This window comes from Uloborus diversus, chromosome 7, assembly GCF_026930045.1.
Source record: "Uloborus diversus isolate 005 chromosome 7, Udiv.v.3.1, whole genome shotgun sequence".
Classification (NCBI taxonomy): domain Eukaryota; kingdom Metazoa; phylum Arthropoda; class Arachnida; order Araneae; family Uloboridae; genus Uloborus; species Uloborus diversus.
In genome coordinates this window covers 67,348,898-67,364,346 of record NC_072737.1, presented here as the reverse complement: position 1 = coordinate 67,364,346, position 15,449 = coordinate 67,348,898, and the positions used below count along the sequence as shown (strand labels likewise).

General features: G+C 33.0%; 1 protein-coding gene across 1 annotated transcript in view; it reads left to right on the top strand.

Moving 5' to 3' along the window:
- Window positions 1–15,449, top strand: part of LOC129226434 (HAUS augmin-like complex subunit 4) — a 35,297-nt gene that overhangs the window by 5,945 nt on the left and 13,903 nt on the right. Inside the window, exons 5-6 of the mRNA XM_054861037.1 lie at window positions 6,466–6,614; window positions 14,643–14,767. Of these exons, the coding sequence (XP_054717012.1) occupies window positions 6,466–6,614; window positions 14,643–14,767 (274 nt within the window). The remainder of the gene's footprint in view (window positions 1–6,465; window positions 6,615–14,642; window positions 14,768–15,449) is intronic.

Below are 15,449 nucleotides of genomic sequence, written 5' to 3'. Positions count from 1 at the left end.
CATAACCACTTAACCAGACATTCCAAGATGTGCAAAGTCAGTATGAATTTTTGTGCCTTTTCCAGTGTAAATAATACTGAAAAAAAATGTATCCCTTCTTACTCTCGCATAGCATAAATGTCTTTATCCCAAAGCGAGATCTTTTCAGAGGCATATGCTGGATCCACCCCAATCTACCCTTATGCAGCATCAGACTTTCATCTACAGCCACATCGCGATCTGGAACGTATAAGGAAGAATTTCTCATTTAGATACTGAAAAATTGGCCAAATTTTATAAAGTTTCAGATTAGGATGCGTCTGTAGATCAATGTCTTCATTGTTCACAAAATGCAGATATCTTTTATTATTTGAAACCTATCATATCATAATATTTCGAAAGAACGGAGTTCCAACACATTCCTTTTTTGGCGAGAACATCTCTACAACTGGTTTCTTTGCAATACCTTGTAATATATGAAAAATAAGAAAAATCTTTATTTCAATTTCATTAGTGGGAACCCACCTTTAAACTCTACTTTTTGATTTTATTGTTTGACTGTGAATGCATTGCTCTGCATATCCGTTAGTTTCTATGGTAATTATGTGCAACAAATTGCTCTCAAAAAACAGATCAAAATATTCAGTTTCTTGTGTGAAATTTGATGCGTCATTTGTTGCACCTACTTGTGTTTCTTGAAATAGAAATCGTGGAGGGGCAGGATTCCAATCTCTGCACGACGAAATATCACTATCATTATCACTTTCGATGTAATCTAGAAAGGTCAGTATCTGATCTTAAGGAGCCTAAACTGTACTCCTTATCAGTTTCTGCGTCGGACATTGCGAAAAAAGAAAATTATTCGCAAATATACTCACTAAAAATGAACAAAAACTGAACAAGAAGCGATAAAAAAAAAAAAAAAAACCGAACGAAAACTAAACGAGAAAGAGAAACTGTCCAAGCGTGTTTTTGATTGTCTCAGCAGCCGACACACTCCTGCCTTTTGCTCCTTCCTTCCCGCCCCCCGAGCTCTAAGAGACTAAAGAACTAAGTCTTTTCAAGCCAAAAATAAATTTGCTCGGGATCCACAAAAAGAAACGCAAATTTTTCTCCTGCCCAAACTTGGTTCGGGCATCACAAAAAATGCACTAAGTTGTTGCTCGAGCTGGACTCTGGCGACACTGGCAAGGGGTTGAAGTCATTTTCTTGTTTAAAAAAGAAAAAAAAAGTCTATTTTCTAGCTATTTTGGTCTTTTTTTGTTTTTTGGAACATCATATCATAATTTAGCTGTTGAGAAATGTTCAGCAAACTTTCCTTATGATCATTAGAAAAAGTAGCTCCGTACACTCTTATTCACTTACAACCCTACTCAATTACAAAACTGAAACTATCAACTGTGACTGAAGGGAGAAATCACTGTCAATATGATTGTAGATGGCTGATAGGTGAGAGAGTCTGAAGGAGGGAGTTTTAACTCCCAAATCTTAGCAAGTCAACCTGTAGTTAGACATAGTTACTGCTGTTAGCATTAGTATGAGTGCAATCTAAAATAAATAAATAAATATATATATATATAAATATATATATATATATATATATATATATATATATATATATATATATATATATATATATATATATATATATATATAATGTCTCGTCTGTTCAAATAATATAGCTTTGTCAGGGTGTCAGGTTTACAAATATGTTCATCATGGGACAATATTGTACTTTTCTTTTATTTTCGTATAAGAATGATATTTTGGCTACTTTTCATTAATGTCACCACCAGTCGAATCCAGGATTTGTGTTAAGAGCTTCAAAAGGGCTACAATTGAGAGGTTCAATTGGTCGGTTAAAAAAAAAAAAAGTTGAAGAGGTGAGGGGGGGGGGGGTTGTTGCTATCGGTTTCTTTCTTAAAATGGTTTTGCTTGATAAAAATACAAATTTTAAAATTAAATTTGAATTTTAAAAACTCTTTGCTTATCAAAATAACCAACTATACAGAAAGTAGTGAATATGTGTTTATATTTTGTATGATCGTGCAGACATTGAAAGGCTGCACTATTTGCTTTCTGGTCGAATTCTTAAAGAAAATGGTACAAATATGTGACAGAGGACTTTAAGTGTTAAATTGCATATTATGGATGCCTTAAGGCAGTACAGTTATATAGTGTAGTTCCTGGGTAAAAAGATAATAAAGATTATAAATTTGTAAAAGCTGATTCAGGCGATCACAAAACAAAAGCCCATAAAATTGAAAGAAAAAAAAAAGAATCTGCAAAGAAAATCTTTAAAATATTTTATTTTCAAAAGAAAACAAATCTATCCTATTTTAAAGTTCTGCCATTTAAAGACCAGGGGCAATTGTGTTTTCTATTTGTGTTTCTTCTCTTGTGTTATTTTAGTTAGTCTTTTGTTGTAGGAGGAGAAAGCATGTGAAAAAATATTTTCCAAGGATTTTACTTTTGGTTTCAAAGGATGATATATGTATAACTTTAATTTAAAAGTTTCTTTATTTTAATTCACTAGGCACTAGACCACTAGATCTTCTCTTTAAGAACTTGTTTTTCATGCTTAAAATGGGTTTTCTTTACTTTGATTTTGTAATCAGTCGACAGATTTTATTTATTTTATCTTGCTATCTTGTTCCTCTCGTGATTTAATATGAACTGAATTCATAGTTGAAATACACCGCCAGCTCAGTCAATTCCAGCCGATGACTGCAGTTTCGTGCTTATTAGCACTTATCAGCCCGGCATAGGAAAGTGACTGACCTGGAGATGGGAAACCTCTTAAGGAAGCCAAGAGTGCCAAACAAACTGGTAGCAAATATAGAATTAGCGCAGACCAGACGAGTGACCGAAGCAATGGTTTGGTTCAACTCAAGGATTACAGGCAAGGCATGGTATATTCAGTAAATTACCGCCCAATAGCCATGGCTAAAGCAGAGCAGCCCAGCATGATGAGTGCTAATAAGCACGAAACTGCAGTCCTCGGCTGGAATTGACCGAGCTGGTGGTGTATTTCAGGTATTTTTGCTTTAGTCCTGGCTATTGGGCGGTAATTTACTGAATATACCATGCCTTGCCTGCAATCCTCGAGTTGAACCGAACCATTGCTTCGGTCACTCGTCTGGTCTGCGCTAATTCTATATTAGCTACCAGTTTGTTTGGCACTCTTGGCTTCCTTAAGAGGTTTCCCATCTCCAGCTCAGTCACTTTCCTATGCCGGGCTGATGAGTGCTAATAAGCACGAAACTACAGTCCTCGGCTGGAATTGACTGAGCTGGTGGTGTATTTCAGGTATTTCTGCTTTAGCCCTGGCTATTGGGCAGTAATTTACTGAATATACCATGCCTTGCCTGCAATCCTCGAGTTGAACCAAACCATTGCTTCGGTCACTCGTCTGGTCTGCTCTAATTCTATATTAGCTACCAGTTTGTTTGGCACTCTTGGCTTCCTTGAGAGGTTTCCCATCTCCAGCTCAGTCACTTTCCTATGCCGGGCTGATGAGTGCTAATAAGCACGAAACTGCAGTCCTCGGCTGGAATTAACTGAGCTGGTGGTGTATTTCAGGTATTTCTGCTTTAGCCCTGGCTATTGGGCGGTAATTTACTGAATATACCATGCCTTGCCTGCAATCTTAGAGTTGAACCGAACCATTGCTTCGGTCACTTGTCTGGTCTGCGCTAATTCTATATTAGCTACCAGTTTGTTTGGCACTCTTGGCTTCCTTAAGAGGTTTCCCATCTCCAGCTCAGTCACTTTCCTATGCCGGGCTGATGAGTGCTAATAAGCGCGAAACTGCAGTCCTCGGCTGGAATTGACTGAGCTGGCGGTGTATTTCAGGTATTTCTGCTTTAGCCCTGGCTATTGGGTGGTAATTTACTGAATATATGAATTCATAGTATTGTTTCTGTGATGCTATCTTTACTTTTCCAAAATGTTGAATGTTAGCTCTTTTTCGAAGAGTGGCCCCTACTGTCTGGCTGGCTGGTATTTGGCATTATTTTGCATTTGAAGTTTTATCCAATTGCAAAAATAGGAAGATAAGGGTAAAACTAGGGTGAACAGCACTTTTTCATGCTACAGAGAGTAGAAGAAAAGAAATTTTCTTTATTTCTGGTGTAAAATACCTCAGGGGCTACTGTGGTCCCCCCCGTCTTTCTAGGTATAAGGTTCAATATTTACACTTCTGTGAGGCTAATGAGTGAAATATTAAATTAGCACTCAAATAGGGTCATATTATGGAAAGTCAGAAAGTTCCATTACGTTCAGTTATTTTTCGATTTATGGAACAAGAAACTATGTGAGAGGCCACAAAGGCTGTTTCATCTTTCTAGTGTTAAACTGCACTGCAGTGATAGGTATTATGAGAAGTATTTGTGTTAAATGGAGTGGGAGGACTCAGTTATGCATTGCACTGATCTAACTTTGTGGCTAATCTAGAGCCTTTCAATTTATATACAGTTGGACCCCGATTTAACGAATTCATCGGGACCGAAACTTTTATACATTACTCAGGGTTATTCATAAAATTGGGATGTAAAAAAAAAAAAAAAAAAAGAAAAATTAATTTGAATTTTGACATCTTGAATTCAAATTATGTTTTTCGCAATCACGAGTGTGTGTATGTAGGCGTGTGTGGGGGGGTATGTGTTTGTGAGTAGGGGGCATGTGTATGTGTGTGTAGACATATGTGTCTATGTGCAGGCATGAATGTGTGAGTAGTTGTGTGTGTGTTTTTGTGTGTGGGGGGTATGTGTGTTTGTGTGTAGGGGCTATGTGTATGTGTGTGTAGGCATATGTTTCTCTGTGCAGGCATGAATGTGCGGGTAGTTGTGTGTATGTGTAGGTGTCTGTATGTATGCATTATGTGTGTGTGTAGGTGTATGTATGTGTTTCTGTGTATGTATGTGTGTGTGCGCGCGTGTGCAGTTGTGTATGTATGCGCGTGTGTGTAGGACGTGGATGCAACCTGGAGATGGCTTTCGCTATAGGAGCGGCATCGTGAGGAGCCGGTCAACAGTGATGGTGCGGAGGGTGGCGGTGGGAAAATAAAATGATAGCACGCCAAAAACAGTCAAGTGAGAACAATAAGCAATCGTGATTGCTCAAAAAAAACCTGCACTTACCTTATCTTAAACTTCTAATAAGCAAAATATCCATAATTAGAATGTGTACACTTTTTATTCAGCATTTCACAACTTATTACACACTAGTTATTTTGAAATTTTAAACTATACTGAGTAATTGATTTTTGACAATTTCCTTGATACTTGACTCGAAATAGTTGTCTCTTGACTTTATATAGAGAAGAAAATATTGTCATTTGCAGCCTGCTGCATGAGATATGTTTTTACAGTTTCCAAGCCATGTAAAGCGTTTGAAAAAGTAAGTTTTAATGGGAGTATCATTATCACTTTCTGCATAAAAATCAATATTTGTTGGTTGCCCTCTCTCGCCCATCAAAAATTTCTGATTCCAAGAAAAGTCTTTTTCTATTTCAGACAAGATGTATATAACATTTGGAAAACAATCTGATATTTCCTAACTCAAATTAACAGAAAAAAAATTATTGTTCGATAAATAGGGGATTTTGTCTTCATTTTAGTCGGGGATAAAGTAAAATTTGTTAAATCGCAAAATTCGTTAAATAGAGGTTTGTTAAATCGGGATCTGACTGTATAAAAAAATCAAGTCGGCAAAATCAAATTAAATTTTGTACCCTTAGATGATCAGCAGCTGCTGATTTTATTTTTGAATTTGTTTCAAACATATTAATTTGTGTTGTAAAAAATGGTGCACTTTTTTCCAAAATTACAATAATGCTTATTCTTAGAATATTTTGCTTAAAATTTCTTTAGCAAATGATTTTCTCCTTAAAATGCCCAGCATTGTATCAGGGAAGTGTTTGCCTCCTGGTAGGACTGGTCCTCTTGTATGTAAGTGATTATGTTAAAAGATGATTGTAAATTCTTCGAAAAATGAATTCAATCAATCTAATGAGGGAGAAGTCCAATAATGTTTCTAGCAAATGACGTATGCGAAAATTATAGAACTTCTTTCATACTTTTGCTTAGATCGTGTATTTTGTGATCTGTGAATGAACGATATTATATGAGCAACTCATTTATTTTAGCTGATCATTTATTTATTTGATCCAATTGACTTCGGAAAAAAAAAAGAAAGAATTCCTCTTGTAATCTCGAAACACTTGTGATTCTAATTGCTGTTTTCAATTTTAGATTTGTTATTTTGTTTGTAAGTTATCCCTTAAAGGTAAGGATTTTATCTGTTAATTAGTTTTCTTCCTGTTATGATGTATTTTAATCATACATCATAACTACAAACTATTATTAATTTTTGACTCAAGTTCAAGTGATTCAAGTAATTGTTTACTGTGATTTCCTTTAATTTTACAATTAAACTATCTTATGTATTTATAATTTTGAAATGATATTCATATTTCTGCAATAGTTTTACAATTTGTACCCAAGTCTGACTGGAGGAAGTCTTTTGACGAAGCTATGAAAACACTTGAATACCAAGCCGAGATTCTAGGTAATGATGAGAAGCTACGGCCAATACAAGAAATGCTTAAGAAAATGCGGCAAACTTATTACAAAGTATGAATTATACATATTTTGAAAATAAATTCTAAATTAAAGTGAAAATATTATTTTTATGAATTTTTTATGTAAGGTTGAGTTAAGAGTGAGAAATGCAAATAATTATGATATACTTTTCGTCACTGAAATGAAAATTGCATTCAGTACAATATCAATCTATACTAATATTATAAAGAGAGAGGACGAATTTTTGTGTGTTTATATGTTCGAGGTAATCTTCGGAACTCTTGCAGCTATTTGAAAAATTCTTTCACTGTATGAAAGGTGCTTTCTTACTGAGTAACATAGGCTATAATTCGAAAAAAAATCCGATAAATAGTTCTTTTTTTATTCAAATTTAGGCCCAAATTTCCATGTAAATCACCTATTATTGGCTATTAAAGGGATGAAAAATTACTTGCACATATTAATATTATATATTATTGAAAAGGGTAGAATTTTACGCGTTCTAAGCAATTTGTTTCAATGCTCTCTTCATTACAAAGGGAGTAATTTGCATTTTTAGCTTAGCTGAAATTTATGCACTACTTTCTTCATTAAATCTATCAAGAAAAAGTGAAGGAATTGTCCCATAGTTTTCTTTTTGACACCATTGGAAAAAGCAGTATTTTTAATTCCACATCCATCTTGACCTTTGATCAAAAAATTAAGCTTCAATCTCGAAAGGATAAAAAGTTACAGCCTCTTTAAATCAAGTTCAGAAAATCTCATTTCCATTCAAATTGTTAACCATTTTCTTTCACATTTTAGTTCCTTGAATTTTTTTTATTTTGTGCTTCCATGGTTATGCTTTTGAAATCCATCTTTCTCGATTTAATTTCTTAAAAGGATTTTAATATCTGTCATCATTGTTTGGAAAGGAAATTTTGCATGGTGTTTATATATTTATTCATGTATGCCTGGTTGTTGAATATACGCCACTTGACACAATTTTTATTTTCAAGATGGACCGGCAAAACCGGACAACGCAGCTTGTTTTTTAATAAATGTGAATTTTTTTTATATAAATATGAAAAAATGTGTCTCTTTGCTAAAGGTATGAGTTAATTGTAATACAATATTGTCACCTAAGAGCAACACTAAGACATCTAATCCCAGGAATAACACTAAGTTGCTCTGGGGGGTCAATATATATAACTATGAATCCACTCATTATTTGGATGTATTCTATCATGAGTGCTATTACCTTATCATGAATGATACCTCTTCCAAGTAACAGTCATGAAGTGGTAACACTCATGAGATTTATAGAAGAATTCTGCACTTGAATAAATTCTATCGGTGTTTTTAAAAATTTAATTAGGTCTCTCATTCCCTTAACAAAAAATACATTTCTGCCTAATTGTATATTTCTATACAAAAAAAAAAAAAAAAAAGCACAATAAATGAGTAACACTTGTGTGAGAGATGATATAAATACTCTTCACATTGAATTGTACAGTTCAATATACAACATATAAGAAGTAAATATACCCATTTTTAGACTTACACATTTTAAGAAGAAACAAATATGGCTTCCCTAACATTGTTGCTAACTGCAGTAAAGAAATATTTTGCACATAAAGAATATTTACTTCCCTGGGATAACACTCATGAGTTGAACTTAAGGACACAAACTGTATTGAAATTTTAAAATGTTAGATGAGCAGTTCAGGAAAATCCATTTCAACTGTGTTTAACTAACAGATATTACTTCTTTCTTTAATGTACAAAAAATAAAAAAAAAGCTGCTTGAAAGCGTTATAGAAAGTTTATGCACACTTTCTATTCAGGAAAAATAAATTTCCATTACTAGATAACTAAAGTAATAGAAAAGACTTATTAATTTACAACCATGAAAAAAGGCACTGAATGCAATGAATTTAGTGTAAAACAATGTCTCACTACATGCTTATGCAATGGCAAAAAAATAAATTTATCAACATTAAATTGAAAGGAAAAAGTCAGGACACCAAACTGTCGATCGTTTTGAAAATCACCCTTAAATTACTGTGTTCGTTCACTAAAACTAGTGATGTAAAATACCCGAGTATTTATTTTTAGGGGTAAATACCCAGGGTATATACCCGGGTAAATATCCAAACTGAGTATTTAACCGGGTATTTATTTTAAAAATTTATATGCAACTAAAATACTTTTCTGTATGTATTCTGCTTTGTATATATGTATAACCAACCATATACAAAACAGTAAAATTTTGCTCAAAAATTGTATTTTGATCACATATTTAAAGAATTATTGTGTGAAACAACTTAGCAGTCTAATATGATATTCACATTAAAAGTGTTGGATATGCCTAATCAATGTTGATAGCCAAATTTCAGATATAAAAAGCCATTCTGCAAGCTTAACTGGTTACAAAAAAAAAAAAAAAAAGCAAACATCAATTTTTTAAGGTCCTAGTCTTTTATAACCCCAGTAATATGTCCCTGCATGACATCAAAATGTAAAGAAATGTTGCTCAATTTATTATTACTATTTATTTACCTATATCTTTTGCAGGAATTTCCTCCAAACTTAGTTCACAAGAGTTATACAGTAGATACAATAAGCTACATTTATAACTTAAAAATTGAAGATGATGATTTATGCTGTGCAATCTGGTCGTCATTCTAATGTATTTTTAAATATAGTACCTTTGTTCAGTAAATTACCGCCCATTAGCCAGGGCTAAAGCAGAAATACGTGAAATACACCGCAAGCTCAGTCATTTCCAGCCGAGGACTGCAGTTTCGAGCTTATTAGCACTCATCAGCCCGGCAGTCCTCTGCTGGAAATGACTGAGCTTGCGGTGTATTTCACGTATTTCTGCATTAGCCCTGGCTATAGAGTGGTAACTTACTGAATATACCTTGCCTCACGTTCAATCTTCGAGTTGAACCGAACCATTGCTTCGGTCACTCATCTGGTTTGCTAATTCTATATTAGCTACCAGTTTGTTTCGCACTCTTGGCTTCCTTAAGAGGTTTTCCATCTCCAGCTTAGTCACTTTCCTATGCCGGGCTGATGAGTGCTAATAAGCTCGAAACTGCAGTCCTCGGCTGGAAATGACTGAGCTTGCGGTGTATTTCACGTATTTCTGCTTTAGCCCTGGCTAATGGGCGGTAATTTACTGAATATACCTTGCCTCGTGTTCAATCTTCGAGTTGAACCGAACCATTGCTTCGGTCACTCGTCTGGTTTGCTAATTCTATATTAGCTACCAGTTTGTTTCGCACTCTTGGCTTCCTTAAGAGGTTTTCCATCTCCAGCTTAGTCACTTTCCTATGCCGGGCTGATGAGTGCTAATAAGCTCGAAACTGAAGTCCTCGGCTGGAAATGACTGAGCTTGCGGTGTATTTCACGTATAGTAGCTTTGCTTTTACTTTTATAACATTTACATCTATGGTAACACCCTTCTTTCAGGGTCTCTATAATCTACGATACAAGAACAGATTCCAATTTCAAAATGTTTGTATTTTGCTTAAACACTACTCTGCAAGCTGCATATTAAAACTAAGGTCTGGACTTATACGGATTGCCTTCTCTTGACTTTTAATTATACGTATGAAAGATTCACTCATACCTAAGTAAGTGTTGTGCTACCTTCGACCCACTTTCTAGTTGTTCAAGCGTCTAAAGAATCTTTACCTTTTCTTAAATTGTCGCAAACTTTCGCTCTTTGTTTTCATCTTCAAACTTCAGATGAAACAGCGTGCCTTTAGGTGCTACAATATTTCCTCACCTTTCATATTTAGAATAAATAAATGAAAAATGAGGAGTGGTGGGTTATACACACTAATAAAATTTATAGTGCAGTGTATGGGAACTTGCGCAGTCAGTGATGCTGAAAGAATGAAAGTACATTCACGAAGTCAATGTTTAGTAGTGAATAACAAAGCCAAAACTTAGCATCAAGATTCCTTTCCAAATATTTTCGTGTTGAGAGTGAGAACTTGCTTTAGCTCTAAAATTCGTTGCTCCCAAAAAACTCGTGTTATAGCCATTTTGCGTAAGTCGGATCACGTTGTAGCGGGAGTCGACTGTATATATATAATTATAATAAAGGTGAAAAATATTGAAAAGACCACACCAAAAGCCCATAGATGCGCAACGCAGCAAAACTAAAAAGCCAAATAAATATAAAAAGTATACAAGCCAAATAATAAATTTTTAAGCATTTTATACGAAAAATAATGATGACAAAAAGGAAAATACAAGCGGCAATTTAATAGAAAAACATGAAAAGTTGAATCCAGAGCTCATCAGCTGTGGAGGATTCAATAAATATGGTCAAAAGACCAAACAAATTTAATTACAAACTAAAAAGAGTGTTTTATGCAATATAGAGTAACATTGGGCTAAAGGCACCAAATGTTAAACTATAAACAATAAACAAGAATTATTGTTCTCTCATGCTTCCTTTTTTTCTTTTCATTTGAATATGACTAACCTAGATTGTGATTTTGAAATCCTGAAGTTCATCATTGAATTGCTTATACTTCTCCAATTATGACATTGAAAAGAAAGATTCTTTGGTTAACACGATATGTTTCTTTCATAATTTCATCAAGTCTTTCAATAAAATATATTATAAACTGTGTAATACATATGTATGTATCAGTTTTACCAATTATTTCACATTTAGATTAAAAAAAAAAAAAAATCCCATTCACTTTTTGCATATTTTTGTAAAATACCCAGTTTTTGGGTATTTACCCAGGCCTTGGGTAAATACCCAAAAAATATTTACCTACCCGCTGGGTATTTACCCGATCCACATCACTAATTAAAACCCAAGCTCTTGATTAGAGAATAGCTCAATACGACTGGTTGTTAATAGGTTTTAATTTGTTTTACATAAATATGTCTATTATTTACATAAGTAATATACATTACTTCTATACTTTCACTGTCACTTGTTATTCTTGCAGCAATAAGTTTACTGCTTGAAAATTTAATTCCAAATTATTTCCATATAAACATTTTAATTTTATCTTGATTAGATATATCTTTTAGAGGGGTTTTAATAATTTCTTAGATTTTGTATGCTAACTGGTTACTGGCTGTAAAGTATTTGTTTTAGATTTCCTATAATGTTTCCTTGTAGATTATTTAAAATACTATTTTTACTAAGAAAAAAAGCATCTTTTCAAAACATATTTTTAATTAACAGCTTAAAATGCTTTAAACACTGCATTTTATTTAATATGCAATGGTTTTCAATTAAGGCAATGAACGGAAACCATTATCATTGGTAGTGTAAAATGGGAAATTTAATTAACTTAATCTGGGAAATCAGGGAAACGTCGCGGAAATTTTTTTCACTGTTTCTGTCACCACCGTGATCCAGTTTTTCATGTGCCACTATTAAGGCACGGATGTCAATGGCACAAATAATTTTGATGCTCAGTTTACCACTTTTCTGGCGATCCTTTTACCTTATATAACATCCATATTAACTAACATCTGTATTGATTTGGCTCTATTTTTTACTTTGTTGGCGATTTCCAAGTCCATTGTTTAACATTAAATATCTAGAGATTTTTAATAAGGATTATTATTGTGTATTTTTTCCCCCGTTTAAAAAGGTGTAGCGTTTTTTTTTCTGTTCTCATCTGTACTATGGGATAATTTTGAAGCTCTCTAATATTTAGGCGAGTCTTTTTTTTTTTTTTGAATTAAGTTATCTGGTACTCCGACTGAGCTATTTATATTTGTTGTTACTTTCTTTGCGATACATGGTCTATTAGTAATCTATATCTATATATGCAGTTCTGTAGTTGAAAAAAATTTTTTTTATGGAACCCACCTTTTTCTTTTGGGTAGATGTTATGGTTGACAGATGTTTGTTTTAGGGTGAAAAAAGGTCAGTTTTGACCAGTTACGGCAGTTTTTAGCCTACTTTCCCAGTAAAAGTCAGAAAAAGAAGAAAAAAGCATGAAAGAAGGCTTAATGCATCTTAAAAATATCGCGAAAAACAAAAAAAAGTCAAAAATAAATAAGATAATTAAATAAATATTGAAAAATTAAAAATTGGAAAGTAGGGTGTTGAGATGGGGAAAAATGTCTGTCTGTCCCCCCCCCCCCCTAATAACTTTTGAATGAATAGTCCGATTCGAAAAAACTTTTTTTTGTTCGAAAGATCTCGGCGAGGACACCTCATTCCCATACTTCACTTTTTGATTTGAACTATTTTTTGTTAAATTTTGAACAGTTAAAAAAAACTTAACATTAGCGCCTACAGGGAAATTCAAGGCAATTCCGAACTGTGAGGCGAATTTGCTTCAAACAAACTTTGTAGGAAAAAGCTTTTGATGAAAAACTTGTATATAAAATATCTTTTTGATTTGAACAATTTTCTGTTCAATTTTAAACAGTTCAAATCCCTTAACATTAGCGCCTACGGGGAAACTGAAAGTGAATGTAGATTCCGTACTTGAAGACGGATTTACTTCAAACAAATTTTGTTGGAAATAGCTCTTGACGGCAAACTCCAGGCATTGACTCTGGGAATTTAGGGGCACTTGATTCTGACTCCGATTCCTGTGCCCGACAATTAATCGGACTCCGACTCCCCGACTTCTACTCTGACTTTGTAGCTTTGGCAAAAATTTATACACGGAGGACAAATGACTGACTCCGATTCTTAGATATTTGACTCCGACTCCTTTACCCCAGAATGAGATTGACTCCGACTCCGACTCGGCAGCTATGGTTTTGACTGTGAAATAATTATTGTTGATCTGACTTCTTTTTATTTTTACGCTAAAGTTTTAATTTAGGTATTCAGTTTTCGGCAAATAAACTCGAAGTCATTTATGTTTCTACATAAAGATATGCGCAGACGATTTTTTTTTTTTGACAATGAAAATTATTTCTATAAGTTGACATTTTATTTATTTTTTATTTATTTTGGTAAGTGCATTAATTCATTTAAAAAATAGTTTTTGGCAACAGGGGAAAAAGAAACTATTTTTTTTTGATATGATGTATTTATTTTAATGAGCTTATTAATTTTGATTTTTTTTTTGTTTGGAAAACTGTTAAAGATTTTTTTAATGGAAAAAAGTTTATTAGCTGCTTTGTTTAAAAGTTGCTGCTATTTTATTTGTTCGTTTTTTTTTTATGCATCTAATTTTTTTTAGATGAGTGAGGAATATTTTATTTCTAGAAATCAGCTAAAAGTATTTTGAAAATATGTTTGAAAACATTTGCAATTTTAGCTATTTTTGAGAATATTGATCAGATACTAGAAAGTAGTATGGGTATACGGGAAAGTAGACTCGTCTAGTTCTAGACAGAACTTCTTGTTATTTAAAAAACAGATGTTTACTTAAAAAAAAACTTTGCTTTGAAACCAGTTTACAGTAAATTGGCTGTAATTACTTTAATTCTTTTTAAATTAATGTCAGCTTGTCTGTTTTTAATGTTAATATTTCATGTGGCGTAAAACTTAGGAAATTAAAGTAACTGCAAAATTTAATATCCAAGTGTTTTACTTTTTTTTAGTTGTGTATTTTATATGTAAAAAAAAAAAAGTTAATGTTAAGTAATAATAAATTGAATTCATATATACTTATTACTACTTAACATCATGAGGTTTTTCATTTTATGGTTACTGTTACATTTAAATGAGTTTGTAATAGTGAGTCAAATGTAATGCATCGTAAGATCTATAAGATCTGCAAGAAATTCAAAAGCAACAAAATTTATATTGAACGTCTTAGTGTTCTCTTTTACATTAAAACTACATTTAATGAGATTAATAAGTAACAATTTGAATTAACTTTTTACTGTGGTACTATATTGTAACTTTCAAGCAATGTATAAAAAAATTGTTCGTTTACTAAACATAAAGCAACTAAGTTTGTTTACTATTCGGTTGCTGAATAGTGAAATATTTGGCCGAACCGAATATTCGGTTTGGCTGCCGAATATGCAGTATACTGAATTACCAACCGAATATTCGGTGCATCTCTAATAACTAATTTGTTTTCTGTTTTAATAATTTGTACTTTATACATTTTTAAATATTATTTTTAGGAACTTCATGCAAATGCATCTTTGTTAAACAAGCTGTTGTCTTTGCAAGAAGAAAGATTACTCATTGAATCAAGAGCCGTACAATATTATTCAACACTTTGTGAAGCCTTGCAGCTTAAAATTGGGTAAATACATAATGTGCCACATTGATTATTCAGAATGTATCTTACTATGCAGTACACTTCCGCTTAAGTGGGTTTCCAGTTTAATTGACGGTATTTTGAAAATAGAAAAGCATGTTAAGACAAACAAAAAACAAAACAAAAGCTATAAATGACCTTAAAGAAAGATATACTTTCATTCTAGCAAAACTGAAAAGAAGTAAGAGCTGAAATGCAAAAATTCAACTTGGAAAATGCTTTTATTGCCTAAAACAATGTAAATAAAACATTGTTGGGAAGACAGGCAGAAATTTTCTGTAGATCCTCTTCTTTGGTCAGTCCTGGGCTGTTTAACTTTGATTTTGAATGCAAAACAAACAGAGCTGCACTAAGTTTTCTGATAGCATAGTTCAAACTAAATTTTTTTATGAGCAATAAATATTTAAGTTTTGACACACCAAGCATCTAAAAATGAATCGTATGTGAGGAACAACATAATTTGTTCATATAAATGCAGTGAAAACAGTATTTTAATTTTTTTGACAAACTTTATTAAAAAGGTTAAAAAAACAGGAGATGACTAAACCTTCTATCCATTTGTTGCAAAGGAAAGATTTACACCACACGCCTCAAATTTTATCTGAATTTAGGGCCACCAAAATGGCACCTTTTCTGCACTGTCATTATCAAAACTAAAAAGACACTT